The sequence below is a fragment of the Simochromis diagramma genome, unplaced genomic scaffold (genome assembly GCF_900408965.1).
Source record: "Simochromis diagramma unplaced genomic scaffold, fSimDia1.1 OVJJ01000216.1, whole genome shotgun sequence".
In the NCBI taxonomy this organism is placed as follows: domain Eukaryota; kingdom Metazoa; phylum Chordata; class Actinopteri; order Cichliformes; family Cichlidae; genus Simochromis; species Simochromis diagramma.
The window spans coordinates 12,269,912-12,291,624 of NW_024386883.1; the positions used below are offsets into that span (position 1 = coordinate 12,269,912).

A 21,713-nucleotide genomic window follows, 5' to 3' on the forward strand; every position below is an offset into this window, starting at 1 on the left:
CACATCCCCAGTTTGCTGTTGTGCGCATGCTCAGACTGCGCTGCTGTCTTATTAATTTTTAATGGAAAATGGCTGCGTTTCTTATCCAAACCGCTGGAGCTGGGAGATGAAAAAAGGAGCCGTCTAGCTGACCACATCTCACCTCTCACCGTCGCTCGCGTCGAAACTACCCGATGCGGTGATCGTGTGTTAGCGAACCGATGTCCTGTGGCGAGAAAATATTCTGGAAAATGGATCGACTCGCGCTTTGAGGGGGATGAAAGATCATTTTGCTCCTTAACCCTTTCTGCTCCGAGATCTGCGAACAATCGAGGTACAGTAACGTTAGCGCTAACGCGGGTCTCCGGAGGGGCATTTAGATTCGTTATGCGGCTCAAATGCGAGCACATAAATCAGCTCTGTCCGCGGTCAGCTGCCATGTTGTAAACAGAGTAAACCAGTCTCTGTGTGTCTTAAAAAAAAAAGCCCGTTATTCGGGCCAGGAACGAGGCTACGTTCAGCCCAAGGTGCTGCTCGTTAACGGAGAGCTGGAGGTTTTGTCTGAATGCAAAGATGCGGAATCCATGTGCATTTTGTTTTTTGTGAATGAATATTACTACTGACAGTGTAGCGTGTGTGATGGTGAAAGTCCACACCTCCCTGCGTCCCGTTTCCTCTGCAGAAAAGGCGATAGCAGCTGTGTGCACTCTTTACTTCACTCCATTTACACTCTTCATTACTGTAATTAAAGTGTGCAAAGCAGCCAAATGCATTCAGTCTAACACGGTTTTATGACCGGCGAGAGGAGCGGTCTTGCTCTAAGGCACTTCAGCACCACTTTGGTGAGGTCTATCCTTATTCTTAAGGTCGAAGCTGTTTATGGGACGTATATAATCATATGCTGTTTGTTAAATTATGAAACAGCTTTTCATGGTCGAGTTAACACGAGAAAGTCTGCGTGTAAACAAGCGAACTAGATGTGAACTTGAGTTTCTAAACAAAGCATTTTTCATCGAGATCTATAGTTTTTGTATTTTTTATTGTTATTTCAATATTTCTAATAAGTTACTTTTAATTCTGTTTAGTTTCAGGGGATTTGCTTGTTTTTCTTGTTTACTTTTAGTTTAGTTTTGTATGTTTCCGTGCTAATTATTATTGAAGGCAGATTAGGAAGTTCAAAGCTGGTATTATAAAACAAGGACAACACTGTGTGAAGGCAGTTGACTCACCGTCATTATAATAAAAACAAACAATCCAACAGATTAACCAATGCCTCCTCAGGCTGAAAATAAATAAAATAGCCCTTTATTGTGACTGTAGATGTAGAACAAAGTTATAAGTCCTCCATGCCAACTGTGCAGGAACAAAATATAAAGAGTAAGACAGCAGGAATAAATAAGAAACAAGAGAAATATATACAAACTGGAGGAACATATACAAAACAAGAGAAAGGCACACATTGGAGAACAAAAGTGCTTAGAAGTAGTGCAAGTTAACTAAGACTAAGCATATTTACTCAATATTGTTGATTATAGTTACTTTTGTAAGTCCATTATTGTTTCTGTTAGTTTGCCTTTCTTTTTGAGTCTACGTTTTATTTGAGGTCTGATTGTTGGGTCTTTATCTTATAGTACAAACACCATGAGACAACTGTTATTGTGTAGTTTGTTTGCTGTAATAACCTCGACTTCAGCACACAGCCACATTACAGTATGCTGCTGCTCCTTCTCTGCAGAGCAAAACAATCCTCAAGTCCTTTCTTCTGTTAAAATGTTTCAGATATAGCATCGTCTCCCACCTTCATGCACTTTGAAGTTTCCCTTTTCAGTGTGCAATGTGGTCATTTGGGAAAAATCCACTATAACTGCAGGTCATAGTGGATGCTTTCAGCCTTCTACTGTCAGCGTGGCAGTAATGAGCCCTTAATATTTAGCGCTGACACTAAATTTGAACTTTGACCTGCAGCACAAAAGTGAAGCTCACTTTAGAAATAAGCAGCACCCTTTCTTGACCTTTCTTATGAGAATAATCTGTTGGGATGGGATTAGATCCACCGTGTGTAGATCTGGATTAGACCAGATGATGCTTTCAGAATATTTCACTGAAGTCTTAGTGTTCCCATGTTTCTTGTCTTCATGCAAATATGGGTATGATCAGTTTCAACTGCAGAGTTGTTTTTTAACTTTAACCTGACATGGCACTATCCAGAAAACATTAGTCCTGATGTTTGAGTGATGATGCATTATTTCCAACCCCCAACAGAAGATGATGCGCCAGGTGACAACCAGTGACTTCTGCATGAACAGCAGGCCGTCGTGCCTAGCAGAGGACAGCCACCACCCCACTGCTCACTTTGACCTGTGCACCTCACAGGCCAGCAAGTTCTACCCTCCTCCCCCTCCATCATCCCTCCAGATGACACTGGCTCCCATGGCCTTACCCACCCAGAGCCACAAGCCCATGGTGTGCCAGAGACAGGAAGTTCTTGGGGGTGACCCCCGCTCGTCTGGAAAGCTAGCAGGGTTAAAAAACACCAATCAAGCAACAGATGATGCCAAGAAGAAGAACAAGTCTGTCGGGAAGACGGGCAGGCGTGGGAGGCCTTTGGGAACCACCAAGCTAGCTGGTTATAGAACCAGCACAGGGCGACCACTCGGCACCACCAGAGCTGCCGGGTTCAAGACGAGTCCCGGAAGGCCGCTCGGTACGACCAGAGCGGCGGGGTATAAGGTCAGCCCCGGGAGGCCTCCTGGCAGCATCAAGGGCCTCTCTCGCCTCAACAAACTGGTTCACAGTAGCACTTGCAGCGGAGCAGCTTTCCCCTATCCACTACCACACAAAGAAATCCTCTGTGAACCTTCCTGCAAAGAGAAGCCCGCTAATGAGTAAAGCCTGTACCCCGTTTCTACTTCACCCTTCGTCTCTGGAATAACAGACAGACACGCACAGGTTTCCTGCCACATATTGAGGGTGATTGCAAACTTTCCTAGTCTGCTGTGAGGCAGAGAGAGAGGAGGATTTTTCTATTATTCGTGTTTGTGTCTTTTGTGTGCCTGCCACCTGATAAAATTACTGTTTTTCAGTGCTAGAGATCTATAGTGTGCGAAAGGTTTCACTACACAGTGTACACATTGCTGTATCTGTTTTCTGGGGAGAAAAAAATACCAGATATTCATTGAACAAGAGGCTTTTATCCAGCAGCTACTGTGGTAGTTAAGTCTTAGAGTGTTACATGTAGCATTTTAACGCCAACAAATGTTGGAAACTTGGACTGTCCTGTCAGATTTTCTCTTCACGATTATTGCCGATAACGACAATATTATTGCAATTTTGCAAGTTCATCTACACCGTTGTCTATTGCATAATTTCTTTTGAGGCAATTTAATTAAATCTCCAAATAAATGGAGGTCGCAAGAGAGTGTGTAACCATAGCCATGCAAAAGCATAGAATAAGAACAGCTACACAATAATGTATGATGTGATGTTGATAATTTATTTTTAAATTATCGAGGAAACCTCTAATGGAAACAATTCAAAATCTTGTTTGATGTAAACAAGGACATTATTGCTGAACTACAGTTTGTAATTTAAATGAGCTGCCGTCATGAAAAACAGGCAGGTTGATAGGAAGTAAAGAAATATAGTTATAGAGGAAAGGTTGGTAGTCTAGTGGTTTGCTCAGTGGCACTTCAAAAGTAGAAATCTAAATATTTATCCAGCATCCCAGAACTAAAATCTGACCGATCCAGTTCCACTAAGCTCCTCATGTAACACAAAAAAGGAATTCCTCCTAAAAACAGATTTTATTCTCTAAATGTCACATTGCAAAATATCTACATATTATTTGCATGCAAAACCACTGACTCAACACGCAGATCGTTGTTATTCAGCTAAGGTTTTGTTTGTATTTTTTTAAACTAAAAGTATAAAACTTAAAAAAAAAATGTACACACCTTCACAGCAACACTCTTCGTCTCTGATGACTTGCTACAAATTGGCTAATGTGGACTGTGGTTGCCTTTTTTGTTACATATTCGGCACAGAGAAGCTGTAGACATATGGATGGATGGTGTTTTTGTATTTGATCACTCTTCACAGCCACTAGCTAGTCCCAGCAACCTGCTGGCTTATTTGTGCTGGGACTTGTTTCTCCACTCTCTGCTTTTGTCTGCTATTCTTTTGCAAATTTCAGCACAAATACCAAAATAATCATTTTTTTTAATGCGCTCTTTTTCTACACAGCTTACTTTTACAAGAACGGCAAACTTAATGTCTTAAAAAAAGGAACATGCCCATTTAAAAATATGACCTTCCTCACTGTTCCTGCTCTGGAACAACTTTTAGACATGTTTTGTTTCGTTTTTAAGAGGCACTTGTGTTTGAAACGCAGCTTAAATGTCCTTATATTGATCTAAAAGCTTCATTTTTAGCTTTGCATTTATCACTCCTACGGCAAAATGTAAACCCGTGTGACTGTTTTTAGTGTGTAGATGTCAGTATAAAGTAAGAGAAAGGGTACACTGCTTTATTCTAAAAGGCTCACATTGTAGAGGAAAATCTGTTACCTATTATTGTGTTCTTGTTTTGTGTCAAACCACAGGGTCCATTTGTTGGTGTAAAATAATGAAAACTTGCGTCAGTGTTACATTTGTCCCAAGATAGTGAACAGATTCACAGATATTCAGAATCTCATCTGCTATGAATGTGTTGCTGAATGTAATTCGAATGATATGACTTTTAAAAGTTAAACACTTTTACCCAGCTAAAGACTCAAAAGTCTTATTGGCATCCTTGCTCACAGATCAGAAAATACACTGCCTGTCAAAAAAAATCTAATAATATCTTGCACTGCCTTTTTAGCTTTGATGACAGCTCGCATTCACCATGGCATTGTTTCGATAAGCTTATGCAGCGTCACCACGTTTTTGTACATACACAGTTGCATGCTCCTGCAGGGTTATGAAAGCCTGAAATATGAAATAATTGGCAAATATCTAGCAAATTTGTTTGAAAAATGAATTACATTTTAATTTCTATATATGACTTTTAATTTATATTGGTTTTGCTACATCTGGCTTCAAAGAAAATACTTAAAAATTCATTTTTTTAGGTTTGTTATTGGGAAAAAAAAATCACACTGATGATATAACTCACAAAAAACTGAATGTATGTAATATGAAACAATAGGCGTTAAAGGGTTAAATCTGGCAATTTTTCCATTGCTGAGTCCAATCTTTATACTTCCTACGAAATTGAACCCTTTTCTACCCTTTTCATTGACAAGTGGTTTTGTTTAGTCCTGTTCTTTTTACTCTGTGCTTACTGCCTTATTGTAATGAGAACTTGGAAAGCCCCTACCCGGTTTTAGTAGTTTATCAGTCTCTTTAGTTGTTTTCTTTGCTTGAAAGAGGCCAATAATTTGACCCTTCCAACATTCTTGGATGAAAAATGATGGATGAAAATTTTTCTTTTTTTTTTTTGCTTTTTAAATTTTTTTTTTTTTTTTTGGCCAGGCAGTGTATGGACAAAATGCTGAAAGTAAACAAATGAGACCATCTAATAAGACTTTCTCCCACCACAGGCCTCTAGGTTTTAGTGGGAAATCTGCAGAGAGAGGGCGCTGTTCCTCCAGAGGAAAGACGAGCTGATAGCAACATTTGGTGATCACACCATCACTGCTGTGAGTCTCACAGCATCATCACTTAAAATCATCACTTAAAATGTAACTTTCCTAAAGGAAAAGTTTAAGCAGCTCATTATTTTTTAAGTGATGACAAAGTCCAATCATGCTTATTGTTTAAGGTTAGTATTTATTGTGCATTTTTAGGTATATTACCATAACCCTGTAACGCACTTGAAGCCGACCGTAGGCGAAAGCGATGTTTTCTGAAATGCCAGTTTAGTGTAAATGTAAGATGCACAAAGCTTTATTGGTTTAATATTTGTGACTTTACAACATGTGTAATACACATATAGTTAATGAGAATTTTGATACAAAATGACCGATTGGCTATGTAACTACTTGCCACTATAATTTTTTTTACTTAATCATTCAGCAAATAATAACTTTTGGTCTTTAAAACGTTCCCTACTGAACATTCGCTTTTTAATTGTATTATTCATTTATGGGTGGATTTAAATCCAGAGAGTGGAGAAAGTGAAACAGTGTCACTAAGTCGCTCTGCTATGATAACATTTATAATAGTTACATTTGGTGCAATAATCTGTTGTATGTATTGTACTGTGGAAACTTTGATACTATCACTTTTTATCATTGTATTTTTAAACTTGTGTATAAGGCCTTTTATCATTGGTTTGTTGACGTGCGTAGTGTTATCAGAGGTAATTCATACAAACATCCTCTTCACCCTCCTTTTACCAAAGAATATGATCTCATCTGACTTGATCTAAAAATACTCGAACAACCTCACAAAACAGCCGGAGCATGAAAATGTAAATGGAAGTTAAAAAACAAACAAACCACTAACCCATAAAATATGATTGTTTGGCTTCATCGTTACATTGTTACATCTGGGAGAGTATGTGTTTAATGAGCACACTGTAAAGTAGTACACGTTGATAATACAAACTTTACTTTTCATTGTTTTCTATTTATATGCTTCAAAATTAGACTTCTTTTTATCCATAATTCTTATATAGTCATGTTTGATATTTACCTGATATTTTCCATTGAGATTATGGTGGATATGGTGCCTGTTTTTCTCATGATCTGACCTTTTTTTTTTTTTTACACAGTATTTGTGGCTAAAGTGTTTATTAAATTGTTATTATTTGTTTCTAACCCTGATAGGATCAACATAACTGGGGAGCTTTTCCCACAGCAGACATTTTGATATATGACACAGCAGGAAAAGCATAAATAAGAGCATACACAATGGCTATTGTGAAGTTTGCTCGCAGTGACTTAAAGGGAGATTTGAAGACACGTTAAGGTTGCTTATAACATGTGTAAGTCACCTTTTAGTAAAAGCTGTGACATATGGCTTTTTGTTACTGCTCTTCAATCTTCTGGGTAGCTTCTGTTCTTATAACATCTGCAACTTACTGAAAAAGTGAACACACACACACACACCCACACACACACACACACAATTAGCTTTGTTCACTTTTAGCAGCTCCAGTAGACCTTTACATCTTGCTAGTTTGCTATTAGCGGCTAAAAGCTAGATATTTGCACATAGACAGTGGAGTTTTGGAAACTCTTCGTTTTTTAAAATCTGTTAATAACAACAGTATTTCACCGCCAAACACCCAGATTATGTGTAAAAAACCCTCATCAGGCATATTCAAATTTTTATTGAAAGAGCTTAGCTAGCTCTCATATGCGGGTTTTTTTTAGCAAGTAAGGGGGAAACTGTTATCTGGATTAAATTCCAATAATTAGTCGCAGGGCCAACACACAGAGACAGACAACCATTCGCACTCACATTCACTTGCACATTCACACCTATGGGCAATTTGGATTAACCAATTAACCTATCCCCAAGTGCATGTCTTTGGACAGTGGGAGGAAGCCGGAGTACCCGGAGAGAACCCACGCAAACACGGGGAGAACATGCAAACTCCACACAGAAAGACCCCGGCCTGATGGTGGAATTGAACTCAGGATGTTAATGCTAGAGGAGCTTTGGAGCGCGGCAGAGTCAGCAGAGCGTTGCTGACTGTTAAACATTATGCCTCCTCTGCTCTTACTACTTCATGACTGAGTTGCTGTGGTTCCTAAACACTTCCACTTTGCAATAAAACCACTTACAGCTGATTGTTGAATATATCTAGCATGAAAACTGACTTGTTGCAGAGGTACCGCAGCACTACGCTTGAATGTGAGCTCTTCAGAATGACTCATTCTTTCACAAAAGGCAGACTGTGTGGGTAGGTGCTTGATTTTACACACCTGTGGCAATGAGACTGAAAGACTGAAAGTTGTGGCTCAATACGTTTGTCCATATAGTGTGTATAGTGTATGCAACTAAGGAAAACCCCCAAAACATGTTTCAGCTCTTAAAAAAAAGACAGGAAGCTTTTTGTGTTACAGGCGTTAAAAGAACAGAAGGTAATTATAACAACCGTTATCTTAATTATCTCAAGCTTTGATATTTTTAAGTATAGATATATGCTGAGGCTGAGGTGCTTATGGTTGACTCTCAAGTATTTGACCTTTCAAAGTCAGAATTTAGGTAAGACACTTTCTGCACCTTTACAGATTTTCTCTGAATGGTAAGAATTTAAGGGAATGAAATGATAAATGTCCAACGATCCCAGAGCGCCCTGACTTTCTTTGTGCGTCTGTTTTACTGTAGCTTTTATTTCTTTTGTAGAATTGATGTACAAAAGAAAAAAGGACAAGGTGTTATGTTAATAATTTCTGATGTGTAATTTTTTTTTTACTTCTAAGGAGGACATCAAATAAGGGATAAGGAATTGATGGTGCATTTGTTGACATTCCTGGCATTTTAAACTTTAATATTCCAAATGAACTCAATGCTGACGCAGTGCACAGTTATGTATAGTTAATTGCTGACTTCATTACCCTATAATGAGTGTTTTTGTTTCTTTCACCCTCTTCGGCATTCAGTCAACACACGGTCTTTCGTCTGTAGATAATGATTTTTAAAAATTACCTCACATTTTGAGTGTTTTTGAGACAATGATCAGAAGTCCAGTTATTCCTGAAGTGTGATTGGAGAAGCGTGTAAAGCTTTGTATAATTCCCATTTTATTCCTGCATGATTGTTGTGGAATGTTTAAACAAGTTGTGTAATAAATCTGAAAGTAACACTGTCTGGTGAAATGTTTACTTTTATTTACTTTTGTAACCTTTTACTTATTTGTTATATTAAAATAAAAGTAAAGAAATTGAGAATCATAAAAGTGGAACAAATCCAAGATTTATTTTAAATGGCCATGGACAGGACAATAGGAAATCTATCAGAAATAAATGCAACCATCAGGTGTGGCTCTTCTGCTGTGCAGGTTACAAAAAACTGGACCGTTTTGCTAAGTGGAAGAAAAGATAACCTGAGCTTTTACACTAAATATACTCTGTAACAATTAAAAATCCTGCATTTGTAAAGATTGAAAGCATTAGTGTTAACATTATAGCTACCAAAAGTAAATTTGGTCATTATTCAGAATGCTTCAATTAAACATGCTTAAATTTACATTTAATACTGCTGTGATTTTGTAATATCATTAAAACAGCTTTATAATATATACAAGAAGAATACACAGCATATGAAATACCCAGCAACAAATATAGACATTAAATTAATTAATATATAAATTATAATGACATTTTCTTACATTGTAATACATTCATTTCGGAGATGATTGTGTTCAGAGAAATTAATAGGTTTATTTAAATGAATAAATCAAAACACTTTCTAATGCAAGTTTTATTCTTATAAAATCTGCATATGTTATAAGTATACCTGCTTTTATAAATGCAGTATTTTTCAATTTTTTTTAAATTCTCACCCACAGAGTTTGACCTCAGCAGTGCAGCCACATCTCAGCATATATTATTTTACTGTTCACCACAGATCAGTCATCACTCGGTCTACTTTAACTTACACAACTCAACAGTGTCTCCAACAAATGCTGACAACCAAAAACCAGGATAGAGAGGCTGAGTGAACCTGGCCTGGACTCTGTGGAGGAGATTCATGGTCTCAGTGATGCTGTAGAACAGGGGTGTCAAACTCAAATACACAGTGGGCCAAAATTCAAAACTGGAACAAAGTCGCGGGCTAACGTTAATATTTATTGAAAAACAAAATCTTCAGATTCTCAGATATAAGAATGAATCTTTTCTTATGGACTCAAACAAGTTTTGCTGAAAAACTGAATATGGAACAAGCAAAGCTTAATACTAAACATTATATATTAGCTGTATAATACCAGTAGGCCAGCTCTAATAGTAATTTGGTATGGCTTCGCGGGCCAAATGTAATTAGGCTGCGGGGCAAATTTGGCCCGCGGGCCAGAGTTTGACACCTATGATATATACAGTGGTAGCATACACAGTATGTGATTATGGATATGGTTGTGGAAACATGCAAGACATAAATTTAACAATTTTTTAATATGTAAGTAATAAATATCTATAAGTATAGACATGTACATGCACACTACACACACATGTGTACTGTAATTCATTATTATCAGGATGTCCAAAAAACTCACTGAAAAGTCTTCAGCTAATCCAAAATACTGCAGCAAGAGTCCTGACAGGGACTAGAAAGAGAGAGTATATTTCTCCTGTTTTGGCTTCCCTTCATTGGCTTCCTGTTAAATCCAGAATTGAATTCAAAATCCTGCCCCTCACGTACAAGGTCTTAAATAATCAGGCCCCATCTTATCTTAATGACCTTGTAGTACCATATCACCCTATTAGAGCACTTCGCTCTCGCACTGCAGGCCTACTTGTTGTTCCTAGAGTATTTAAAAGTAGAATGGGAGGCAGAGCCTTCAGTTTTCAGGCCCCTCTTCTGTGGAACCAGCTTCCAGTTTGGATTTGGGAGACAGACACTATCTCTACTTTTAAGATTAGGCTTAAAACTTTCCTTTTTGCTAAAGCATATAGTTAGGGCTGGACCAGGTGACCCTGAATCCTCCCTTAGTTATGCTGCAATAGATGTAGGCTGCCGAGGGATTCCCATGATGCACTGAGTTTTTCCTTTCCAGTCACCTTTCTCACTCACTATGTGTGAATTGACCTCTCTGCATTGAATCATATCTGTTATTAACCTCTGTCTCTCTTCCACAGCAGGTCTTTATCCTGTTTTCCTTCTCTCACCCCAACCGGTCGCAGCAGATGGCCGCCCCTCCCTGAGCCTGGTTCTGCCGGAGGTTTCTTCCTGTTAAAAGGGAGTTTTTCCTTCCCACTGTCGCCAAAGTGCTTGCTCATAGGGGGTCATATGATTGTTGGGTTTTTCTCTGTATCTATGAAGCGCCTTGAGGCGACTTTTGTTGTGATTTGGCGCTTTATAAATAAAATTGAATTGAAAATTGAATTGAATTGAATGTACACACTAAATATACATATGTATACATACACATATACCTGCACACGTCCATACATATAAAAAGATGCATTATGCATGAAGTGTGACAGTGTATGTCCACAATGTCCAGTGACTTATGACTTTGTGATTGAGGAGTTATAGAGTCTAACTGCTGTTGGGATGAATGATCTGCGAGAGCGCTCCTTCCTGCAGCGAGGCTGTTTCACTCTCTGACTAAAAGAGCTGCTCAGCACACAGACTCATGCAGAGGGTGATGTGGGTTGTTCATGATGGATGTCAGAAAAAAGAAATAGCACTGGGGTTAGTTCGTTAAAGTAATACAAATGCAGAAAAGATAAACAGATACATTCAACCTCCCTCCAGCTGCGAGTTTTCTCAGACTTGGCCAACTTCACCCTTCTCAGAAATACCCAGAAAAGCCATTACCCTGTCAGGCTTTGGGAAGAGTCATTTCACACCAAAGTTACAAAAATGCAGAAATAATTGTAACTTATTTAAGCTAGTTTTGTATGTCCACTTCCATGGTTAGAAACTGCTGCAAATCCAGTGTCAGTACTCTACAGTAGATTACTGTGGTCTAGAGTAGACTGGGTGCAGTTTTCTGTCTGTACACGTGAGGGCGGAAGTGTGTCTTTGTGAAACCTTAAACAATCATAGACGTGTTTATTTGATTTTCGTCGTTTCATTTCAACGCACGATACTGGTATTATAATTCTTTCATCTTGTAATTATCATATTATGAAAACAATTATAACGCCAAGAAAGTTCTAAAAATGAATTTAAGACGCTCCGTCTCAACGACCGCTGATTGGACTGCAGACGACCACGTGATTTTGAATCTCATTAACCGGCATGCGCTGACGGCGTTTCAGAAACTAAAGTGTCGTCATATATGTGGCGCCGTTTACAAACTGAAACATGCCGACCATAGTTATATTGTGATGTTTCGGAGGTAAAACGTCAGTAAAACATCGACCTGTCCTCTACCATTTGTTAGAAGGCGACTGTGTTCTTCATTGTAACCATGAGTTAGAGTTGCAGTAAGCAGAATGAGTCCTTTCTGTCGTGCGATATGTGGGTATCGCTTCTCGGCCTTTTGGCTAAGATCAAGTGTAGTATCTGTTCTTATCAGTTTAATATCTGATACGTCCCCTACCCGGGGACCATATATTAAATTGATTTTTGGAACAGGGAGATGGAATAGGGGCTTGCTCCGTCCACTCCACGCATCGACCTGGTATTGCAGTATTTCTAGGAACGGTGCACCTCCCGAAGCTGTGAAAAAGAAATGTCATTTGACTCAACAGTTTGTGCAAAGAAATTTGTTATACGCTAGATATATGCGTGCGTGTGGATATGTGGACATTGTCTTCGTGTAATCTTCCAAGGTTAGTCAGACTGAAATGTTGCGACTTAATATTTGTGAATGAGTTACATTTAACTATTACGAGAATTACTAAATCCTGCCACTTGGACTGACACGTGGACACACACTTTCTATGGGAAATCAAAAAAATATGTAGTTTTGAACTGCAGTTACATTATTCTGGCTCGAATCCTGCAGTTACCTCTGTTGTCCACTAGAGACCGATAGAAGTCTTTAAAAACCGGAGGCTGCCATCTACAAGGACTCATGTTGATTATAGGTTTAACTCTTCTCTTTCTCTACATACTGCAGCTTCCTGTCCTCTGTGGCTGTAAATTACATCGTTTGAAAAAAACACACACAATTTTTTCTTGGCTTTTTAGCTAAAATCACCTGTATTGTCTGTTGTTTCCATTTGTGGATGGTTAATAGTGCAGAAGATTGTTTTTCTGTTTTCAGGATTACATGAAAACATTTTGGAACAGATCATTTTTGTATATAATAAATCTTAGGATAGTATTGGTTTTGATGATTTATAAAACAGCTGTGTGCCGTAGCCCTGGTAGTGTGGATCCTTAGTGTGTAAAGAGTAGATACCTCATGTAATATGTGTGAATGAAAATCCATGGACTTTATAAGAGTCCTCCATTTATGGCTATGATCCTAACAAACAAGATTAATACGTTTCTTTCGCCTACCAATCTTCCTGTTTCCTAAAGGAACACGCATACACAACATATACGCACCAGGATGGCCGAGTGCTTAAGGCGTTGGACTTAAGTTCAATGAGCGGATGCTCTCGTGGGTTCAAACCCCACTCCTGGTATAATTTGGAGCCTCGTGTGTGGTAAACTGGATGGAATCTATGAGAGCAACAGATATGGTTTTTAGGTATTTGATGTGAGCAATATCTTTCCCACAAAAAAAGCTGTGATGCTGAACCCAAAGGGAAAATTGTTAAATGGTTAATGGAAAAAGTGAATAAAATAACTACCTTAAAATTGGGAGGTGTCACCTCTCTGAAAGGCAGTTGAACACTTTTCAATGTAAAACTAATATTAACCAGGGATGTTTCTGTGAAATCATAATTTCTTTTTCTTTTATTTTTTTCATTTTTTAATAAAATGTCTTGTATTAAACCGCTGTTTTCTTTCTTGTGTTAATGCCATTTCTTTCCACTCTGGGAACAATGGGAAGTCACTTATCTGGTCAGAGCTGAGTGACATTTACAGGTAATGCTGCATCTGCTGCACATGAGCTTCTTAAAGTAGATACAGTGTGGCTCGCTTGTCCTGACACAACGTGTAAACAGGAAGTCTGCTGACATTTGTTCAACTTCAAGAAGTTAAATACCGAGAACCTTAACCACTCACTATTTCTATTTTTGGCAAAGCAGCCATATGTAATTGCACTTTTCAAGAATTTTATTTATCTTGCCAAAAAGTGATGACACTGTATTTTGTGACACATTGCATGTATTTTCTCACAGCAGTATAACGGACTACAGACCTATTATGTTAAATGTTTCTTTATCCCAGCATGTACAGTAGTTGTTGGATTGTTTTGAAGCAAACCCTGTCCCCCAGCAGCTTTGCCCATATTTCCTTACAATGTGGGACACTGTGCCATTTTTTTTAGTTGCCTAAAGCTGGAGGTCAAGTTGACAAATCGGCCAAAACAAATGTATTTCTCTTCTCTAAAATAAGATAAGATAAGATTATTGATCCCACAGCGGGGAAATTTTTGCGTTACCTCAGCTCAGGTACAGATAGCAGCAGGAAAATACAAAAATACAAAAAAAATACAAACAAATACAAAATAAGTAAGATAATACAATATATACCAGGGGTGTCAAACTCAAATACACAGTGGGCCAAAATTCAAAACTGGAACAAAGTCGCGGGCTAACGTTAATATTTATTGAAAAACAAAATCTTCAGATTCTCAGATATAAGAATGAATCTTTTCTTATGGACTCAAACAAGTTTTGCTGAAAAACTGAATATGGAACAAGCAAAGCTTAATACTAAACATTATATATTAGCTGTATAATACCAGTAGGCCAGCTCTAATAGTAATTTGGTATGGCTTTGCGGGCCAAATGTAATTAGGCTCCGGGGCAAATTTGGCCCGCGGGCCAGAGTTTGACACCTATGATATATACAGTGGTAGCATACACAGTATGTGATTATGGATATGGTTGTGGAAACATGCAAGACATAAATTTAACTATTTTACCGCTACTATTAATATGTAAGTAATAGATATCTATAAGTATAGACATGTACATGCACACTACACACACATGTGTACTGTAATTCATTATTATCGGGATGTCCAAAAAACTCACTGAAAAGCCTTCAGCTAATCCAAAATACTGCAGCAAGAGTACTGACAGGAACTAGAGAAAGAGAGAGCAGATTTCTCCTGTTTTGGCTTCCCTTCATTGGCTTCCTGTTAAATCCAGAATTGAATTCAAAATCCTGCTCCTCACATACAAGGTCTTAAATAATCAGGCCCCATCTTATCTTAATGACCTTGTAGTACCATATCACCCTATTAGAGCACTTTGCTCTCGCTCTGCAGGCTTACTTGTTGTTCCTAGAGTATTTAAAAGTAGAATGGGAGGGAGAGCCTTCAGTTTTCAGGCCCCTCTTCTGTGGAACCAGCTTCCAGTTTGGATTTGGGAGACAGACACTATCTCTACTTTTAAGATTAGGCTTAAAACTTTCCTTTTTGCTAAAGCATATAGTTAGGGCTGGACCAGGTGACCCTGAATCCTCCCTTAGTTATGCTGCAATAGATGTAGGCTGCCGAGGGATTCCCATGATGCACTGAGTTTTTCCTTTCCAGTCACCTTTCTCACTCACTATGTGTGAATTGACCTCTCTGCATTGAATCATATCTGTTATTAACCTCTGTTTCTCTTCCACAGCATGTCTTTATCCTGTCTTCCTTCTCTCACCCCAACCGGTCGCAGCAGATGGCCGCCCCTCCCTGAGCCTGGTTCTGCCGGAGGTTTCTTCCTGTTAAAAGGGAGTTTTTCCTTCCCACTGTCACCAAAGTGCTTGCTCATAGGGGGTCATATGATTGTTGGGTTTTTCTCTGTATCTATGAAGCGCCTTGAGGCGACTTTTGTTGTGATTTGGCGCTATATAAATAAAATTGAATTGAAAATTGAATTGAATTGAATGTACACACTAAATATACATATGTATACATACACATATACCTGCACACGTCCATACATATAAAAAGATGCATTATGCATGAAGTGTGACAGTGTATGTCCACAATGTCCAGTGACTTATGACTTTGTGATTGAGGAGTTATAGAGTCTAACTGCTGTTGGGATGAATGATCTGCGAGAGCGCTCCTTCCTGCAGCGAGGCTGTTTCACTCTCTGACTAAAAGAGCTGCTCAGCACACAGACTCATGCAGAGGGTGATGTGGGTTGTTCATGATGGATGTCAGAAAAAAGAAATAGCACTGGGGTTAGTTCGTTAAAGTAATACAAATTCAGAAAAGATAAACAGATACATTCAACCTCCCTCCAGCTGCAAGTTTTCTCAGACTTGGCCAACTTCACCCTTCTCAGAAATATCCAGGAAAGCCATTACCCTGTCAGGCTTTGGGAAGAGTCATTTCACACCAAAGTTACAAAAATGCAGAAATAATTGTAACTTATTTAAGCTAGTTTTGTATGTCCACTTCCATGGTTAGAAACTGCTGCAAATCCAGTGTCAGTACTCTACAGTAGATTACTGTGGTCTAGAGTAGACTGGGTGCAGTTTTCTGTCTGTACACGTGAGGGCGGAAGTGTGTCTTTGTGAAACCTTAAACAATCATAGACGTGTTTATTTGATTTTCGTCGTTTCATTTCAACGCACGATACTGGTATTATAATTCTTTCATCTTGTAATTATCATATTATGAAAACAATTATAACGCCAAGAAAGTTCTAAAAATGAATTTAAGACGCTCCGTCTCAACGACCGCTGATTGGACTGCAGACGACCACGTGATTTTGAATCTCATTAACCGGCATGCTCTGACCGGCGTTTCAGAAACTAAAGTGTCGTCATATATGTGGCGCCGTTTACAAACTGAAACATGCCGACCATAGTTATATTGTGATGTTTCGGAGGTAAAACGTCAGTAAAACATCGACCTGTCCTCTACCATTTGTTAGAAGGCGACTGTGTTCTTCATTGTAACCATGAGTTAGAGTTGCAGTAAGCAGAATGAGTCCTTTCTGTCGTGCGATATGTGGGTATCGCTTCTCGGCCTTTTGGCTAAGATCAAGTGTAGTATCTGTTCTTATCAGTTTAATATCTGATACGTCCCCTACCCGGGGACCATATATTAAATTGATTTTTGGAACAGGGAGATGGAATAGGGGCTTGCTCCGTCCACTCCACGCATCGACCTGGTATTGCAGTATTTCTAGGAACGGTGCACCTCCCGAAGCTGTGAAAAAGAAATGTCATTTGACTCAACAGTTTGTGCAAAGAAATTTGTTATACGCTAGATATATGCGTGCGTGTGGATATGTGGACATTGTCTTCGTGTAATCTTCGAAGGTTAGTCAGATTGAAATGTTGCGACTTAATATTTGTGAATGAGTTACATTTAACTATTACGAGAATTACTAAATCCTGCGACTTGGACTGACACGTGGACACACACTTTCTATGGGAAATCAAAAAAATATGTAGTTTTGAACTGCAGTTACATTATTCTGGCTCGAATCCTGCAGTTACCTCTGTTGTCCACTAGAGACCGATAGAAGTCTTTAAAAACCGGAGGCTGCCATCTACAAGGACTCATGTTGATTATAGGTTTAACTCTTCTCTTTCTCTACATACTGCAGCTTTCTGTCCTCTGTGGCAGTAAATTACATCGTTTGAAAAAAAAAAACCCCCACAATTTTTTCTTGGCTTTTTAGCTAAAATCACCTGTATTGTCTGTTGTTTCCATTTGTGGATGGTTAATAGTGCAGAAGATTGTTTTTCTGTTTTCAGGATTACATGAAAACATTTTGGAACAGATCATTTTTGTATATAATAAATCTTAGGATAGTATTGGTTTTGATGATTTATAAAACAGCTGTGTGCCGTAGCCCTGGTAGTGTGGATCCTTAGTGTGTAAAGAGTAGATACCTCATGTAATATGTGTGAATGAAAATCCATGGACTTTATAAGAGTCCTCCATTTATGGCTATGATCCTAACAAACAAGATTAATACGTTTCTTTCGCCTACCAATCTTCCTGTTTCCTAAAGGAACACGCATACACAACGTATACGCACCAGGATGGCCGAGTGCTTAAGGCGTTGGACTTAAGTTCCAATGAGCGGATGCTCTCGTGGGTTCAAACCCCACTCCTGGTATAATTTGGAGCCTCATGAGTGGTAAACTGGATGGAATCTATGAGAGCAACAGATATGGTTTTTAGGTATTTGATGTGAGCAATATCTTTCCCACAAAAAAAGCTGTGATGCTGAACCCAAAGGGAAAATTGTTAAATGGTTAATGGAAAAAGTGAATAAAATAACTACCTTAAAATTGGGAGGTGTCACCTCTCTGAAAGGCAGTTGAACACTTTTCAATGTAAAACTAATATTAACCAGGGATGTTTCTGTGAAATCATAATTTCTTTTTATTTTATTTTTTTCATTTTTTTTAAATGTCTTGTATTAAACCGCTGTTTTCTTTCTTGTGTTAATGCCATTCCTTTTCACTCTGGGAACAATGGGAAGTCACTTATTTGGGCAGAGCTGAGTGACATTTAAAGGTAATGCTGCATCTGCTGCACATGAGCTTCTTAAAGTAGATACAGTGTAGCTCGCTTGTCCTGACACAACGTGTAAACAGGAAGTCTGCTGACATTTGTTCAGCTTCAAGAAGTTAAATACCGAGAACCTTAACCACTCACTATTTCTATTTTTGGCAAAGCAGCCATATGTAATTGCACTTTTCAAGAATTTTATTTATCTTGCCAAAAAGTGATGACACTGTATTTTGTGACACATTGCATGTATTTTCTCACAGCAGTATAACGGACTACAGACCTATTATGTTAAATGTTTCTTTATCCCAGCATGTACAGTAGTTGTTGGATTGTTTTGAAGCAAACCCTTTCCCCCAGCAGCTTTGCCCATATTTCCTTACAATGTGGGACACTGTGCCATTTTTTTTAGTTGCCTAAAGCTGGAGGTCAAGTTGACAAATCGGCCAAAACAAGTGTATTTCTCTTCTCTAAAATAAGATAAGATAAGACTATTGATCCCACAGCGGGGAAATTTTTGCGTTACCTCAGCTCAGGTACAGATAGCAGCAGGAAAATACAAAAATACAAATAAAATACAAACAAATACAAAATAAGTAAGATAATACAATATATACCAGGGGTGTCAAACTCAAATACACAGTGGGCCAAAATTCAAAACTGGAACAAAGTCGCGGGCTAACGTTAATATTTATTGAAAAACAAAATCTTCAGATTCTCAGATATAAGAATGAATCTTTTCTTATGGACTCAAACAAGTTTTGCTGAAAAACTGAATATGGAACAAGCAAAGCTTAATACTAAACAATATATATATTAGCTGTATAATACCAGTAGGCCAGCTCTAATAGTAACTTGGTATGGCTTCGCGGGCCAAATGTAATTAGGCTGCGGGCCAAATTTGGCCCGCGGGCCAGAGTTTGACACCTATGCTGTAGAAAGACAGAATACCTGTCCTGTGATCCAAATACACTCCCACTCTGGAGGATTGAGGGCCTGAGATTAAAGTGGAAATGCTGTTGTGTCTGAAAACATAACTACTGTCCTCACATTCCAGTGCCCACGATTTCTCATTATTTCCAAATCCACATTTAATCCTGTTTCCTGTTCTACAAATGTCATTGTATGTAACTGCAATTAAAACTTTACCACTCCACTTTACTTCCCAGTAACAACATCCAGTCAGACCATCAGAACTCATCACCTGCCACCATGGTAAGAATCTTTTCGGATGAATGGAAACCAAGTGTTCGACTTGTGTTAGCGTTGCCTTCCTGTTGCTCATACTCAGAGATAAATATGGATTAGCAGTCTTTGGATCCAATGTGATTTTACAGGCGTATTTCAAAAACTCGTGTCTAGTTACGGGCTCTTTTAGATCCACTTGAGTCATTTTCTGACAGGTGTTTGCCGGCTCTTCACTCAAAGCGGCCTGTAGTTCATTTCTGAGGTGTGACACTTCCATCATCATATCCTTAAAGTACTGTTGAGGTTGAACACTGATAGTGGGTACGTTTGTAGATGCACTCTGATGTGACAGTGAGGAGTAGTTTTTCAGAAAATGGAGGTGATCCTCAGTCAGTGAGAGCTGCTGCAGTGCAGTGTCTCTCCTCCTCAGATCTCTGATCTCCTGCTCTAGCTTCTCCTGAAGCTCTTTGACTCTGTTCTGTTCAGTTTTCTGCTTGGATCTGATCTTCTGCTTCACCTCAGAGCTTTTTTTCTCAATTAGATTGATCAGGTCTTTGAACAACTCCTCACTCTCCTTCCCTGTTTTATCAGCAGAAAGATTAATGGCCTCCACCTCCTCCTGAAGCACCTTCATATCTTTCTCTCTGTCCTGGATTCTCTGCTGGATGTTCTGTCGATTCCCTGATCGATCTTTCTGCCTCTCAGCTCTTTCTGCTGCAGCTGACACTGTGACATGGTCTTTGCGTTCATCCATTAAGCAGAGATAACAGACACACTGCTGATCAGTGCAGCAGAAGATCTTCATCACCTCATCATGGCGAGGGCAGATGTTCTCCTGAAGCTTTGAAGTGGCTTTGACCAGCTTGTGTTTCTTTAGTGGAGCTATGTTGTAGTGAGGCTGGAGGTGCTGCTCACAGTAAGAGGCCATACACACCAGGCAGGACTTGGAGGCTTTCAGCTTCTTCCCAGAACAGAAATCACAGGCCACGTCTTCAGGTCCAGCACAGGCATGATCAGGTGAAGCAGCTGGAAGTCCTGCTTTCTTTAGGTCGTCCACTAACTCAGCTAACATGGTGTTTTTCACCAGGACAGGCCTTGGTGTAAAAGTCTTCTTGCACTGGGGGCAGCTGTATGTTTCCTTCTCATCCCAATATTTATTGATACAGCTCATGCAGTAGCTGTGCCCACAGGGAATAGTGACGGGATCCTTAAGGAGATCCAGACAGATTGGACAGCTCAATTTTTCTTGATCCAGCTGAATCACTTGCTGCGTCATGTCTCCTCTCGATGACTGTAAATGTCTGAAAGCTTTCCTTTCTGTTATAAGAATGCAAATATGAACTGAAATTCGAACCCAAAGTCCTTTTGAGGGAGGTCTGTGAAAGGGGAGGGTACAAAGATATTTACACTGAATGGACTTTGATTCTGATAGCAGGGCAAGAAGGGAAGGGTTGTGCGGTGAATGATTGTAGACGATCTTAGGTATATATTTTTTGAGTTAAGGTGAAGTAGTTGTTTCATGTGATCTCACCTGTCTCAAAACATGAAAATATTCAACATGTTACTTGCTTTGTTCTGCCTGGAGAGTAAAGATGCTCACTCCTTTTCCAATAGTTATGTTTTTAAGTATTTTATATTATAATACAGCTAACTGGAGGCAAATATATAAGTATTTTTGTAACTCATTTTTGATTTGATCTTGCATTTTCTAAAATGGTGACTTGTAAGTATGTAATTTAAACAAATACAGTTACCGTACTACTTTATTTATAAAGCACTTAAAAACAACAACAGGGCAAACCAAAGTGCTGTAAAATGATATCAAATACAAAAGACAAACAACACACACCAGAAGGTAAAAGATACGGAAACAGAAAAGAGGAGTCGAAGTTAAACAATAAACAAGTACATAAAAGTAACATAAGATCACAGACATCTGACACTGGGTTGAAGGACAGGGAGTAAAAGTGTGTTTTAAAACGGTGAGTGAAGGAGCTCTTGCTTGCACAAGATAAAAATCCACCGGTGGCGTTTTGCATCAGCTGAAGGTGAGCAACGGAGGCCTGGGTGAGTTGGATGAAAAGCGCACTGCAGTAGTTGAGATGAGAGCTTATAAAAGCATGTATGTCTCTTTCAAGGTTGCGTTTGACCAAAAGAGGCTTGATCTTTGACAGCTGCCTCAGTTGGAAAAAGCAGGATTTTACCACAGTGTTCACGTGAGAATCGAGCTTTAGAGAAGGATCTCCTCTAAAGCTCATTTTCAGTCTTTTGTAGCTCAAAATACACTAAACACTGTCTCAGTAGTGTTTACTACTCAGAGCTTTGGTCCTGACACTAATAGT

At 38.9% G+C, this 21,713-nt stretch overlaps 2 protein-coding genes and 3 non-coding genes across 6 annotated transcripts; 4 read left to right on the forward strand and 1 right to left on the reverse strand.

The window, feature by feature from the left end:
* The first annotated feature begins 29 nt into the window (after positions 1 to 29).
* On the forward strand, positions 30 to 6,856 carry cunh5orf24 (chromosome unknown C5orf24 homolog). Of its 2 annotated transcripts, none has more exons than XM_040032301.1 (2): positions 30 to 313; positions 2,245 to 6,856. In XM_040032301.1, the coding sequence occupies exon 2, from the start codon at positions 2,245 to 2,247 to the stop codon at positions 2,866 to 2,868; it is 624 nt and encodes a 207-aa protein (XP_039888235.1). In that variant the 5' UTR covers positions 30 to 313; the 3' UTR covers positions 2,869 to 6,856. The 2 variants fall into 2 exon arrangements, with proteins under 2 accessions (XP_039888235.1, XP_039888234.1); XM_040032300.1 differs by having other exon boundaries at positions 33 to 313; positions 2,242 to 6,856.
* A 5,251-nt stretch (positions 6,857 to 12,107) lies between these two features.
* On the forward strand, positions 12,108 to 12,298 carry LOC120734454. The gene has a single exon (XR_005696020.1). It is a non-coding gene; the product is annotated as a U2 spliceosomal RNA (small nuclear RNA).
* Positions 12,299 to 16,668: 4,370 nt separating this feature from the next.
* LOC120734455 lies at positions 16,669 to 16,859 on the forward strand. Its single transcript, XR_005696021.1, has one exon. It is a non-coding gene; the product is annotated as a U2 spliceosomal RNA (small nuclear RNA).
* Positions 16,860 to 17,702: 843 nt separating this feature from the next.
* trnal-uaa lies at positions 17,703 to 17,785 on the forward strand. Its single transcript has one exon. It is a non-coding gene; the product is annotated as a tRNA-Leu (tRNA).
* Positions 17,767 to 20,961, reverse strand: LOC120734097 (E3 ubiquitin/ISG15 ligase TRIM25-like). Its single transcript, XM_040032669.1, has 2 exons — positions 19,519 to 20,961; positions 17,767 to 17,822 (listed from the first exon to the last, which is right to left on the reverse strand). Exons 1-2 carry the CDS (start codon positions 20,645 to 20,647, stop codon positions 17,767 to 17,769), a joined length of 1,185 nt encoding a protein of 394 aa, XP_039888603.1. The 5' UTR covers positions 20,648 to 20,961.
* Between the last annotated feature and the right edge of the window lie 752 nt (positions 20,962 to 21,713).

Bases quoted from the DNA above. Each gene is read 5' to 3' on its own strand.
- LOC120734097 (XM_040032669.1), bottom strand. From the start codon at position 20,647: ATGACGCAGCAAGTGATTCAGCTGGATCAAGAAAAATTGAGCTGTCCA. The intron at 17,823-19,518 runs GTAAAATCACAT...TTGCTCTCATAG, and splicing joins CGAGTTTTTGAAATACGCCT to ATTCCATCCAGTTTACCACT.
- cunh5orf24 (XM_040032301.1), top strand. From the start codon at position 2,245: ATGATGCGCCAGGTGACAACCAGTGACTTCTGCATGAACAGCAGGCCG.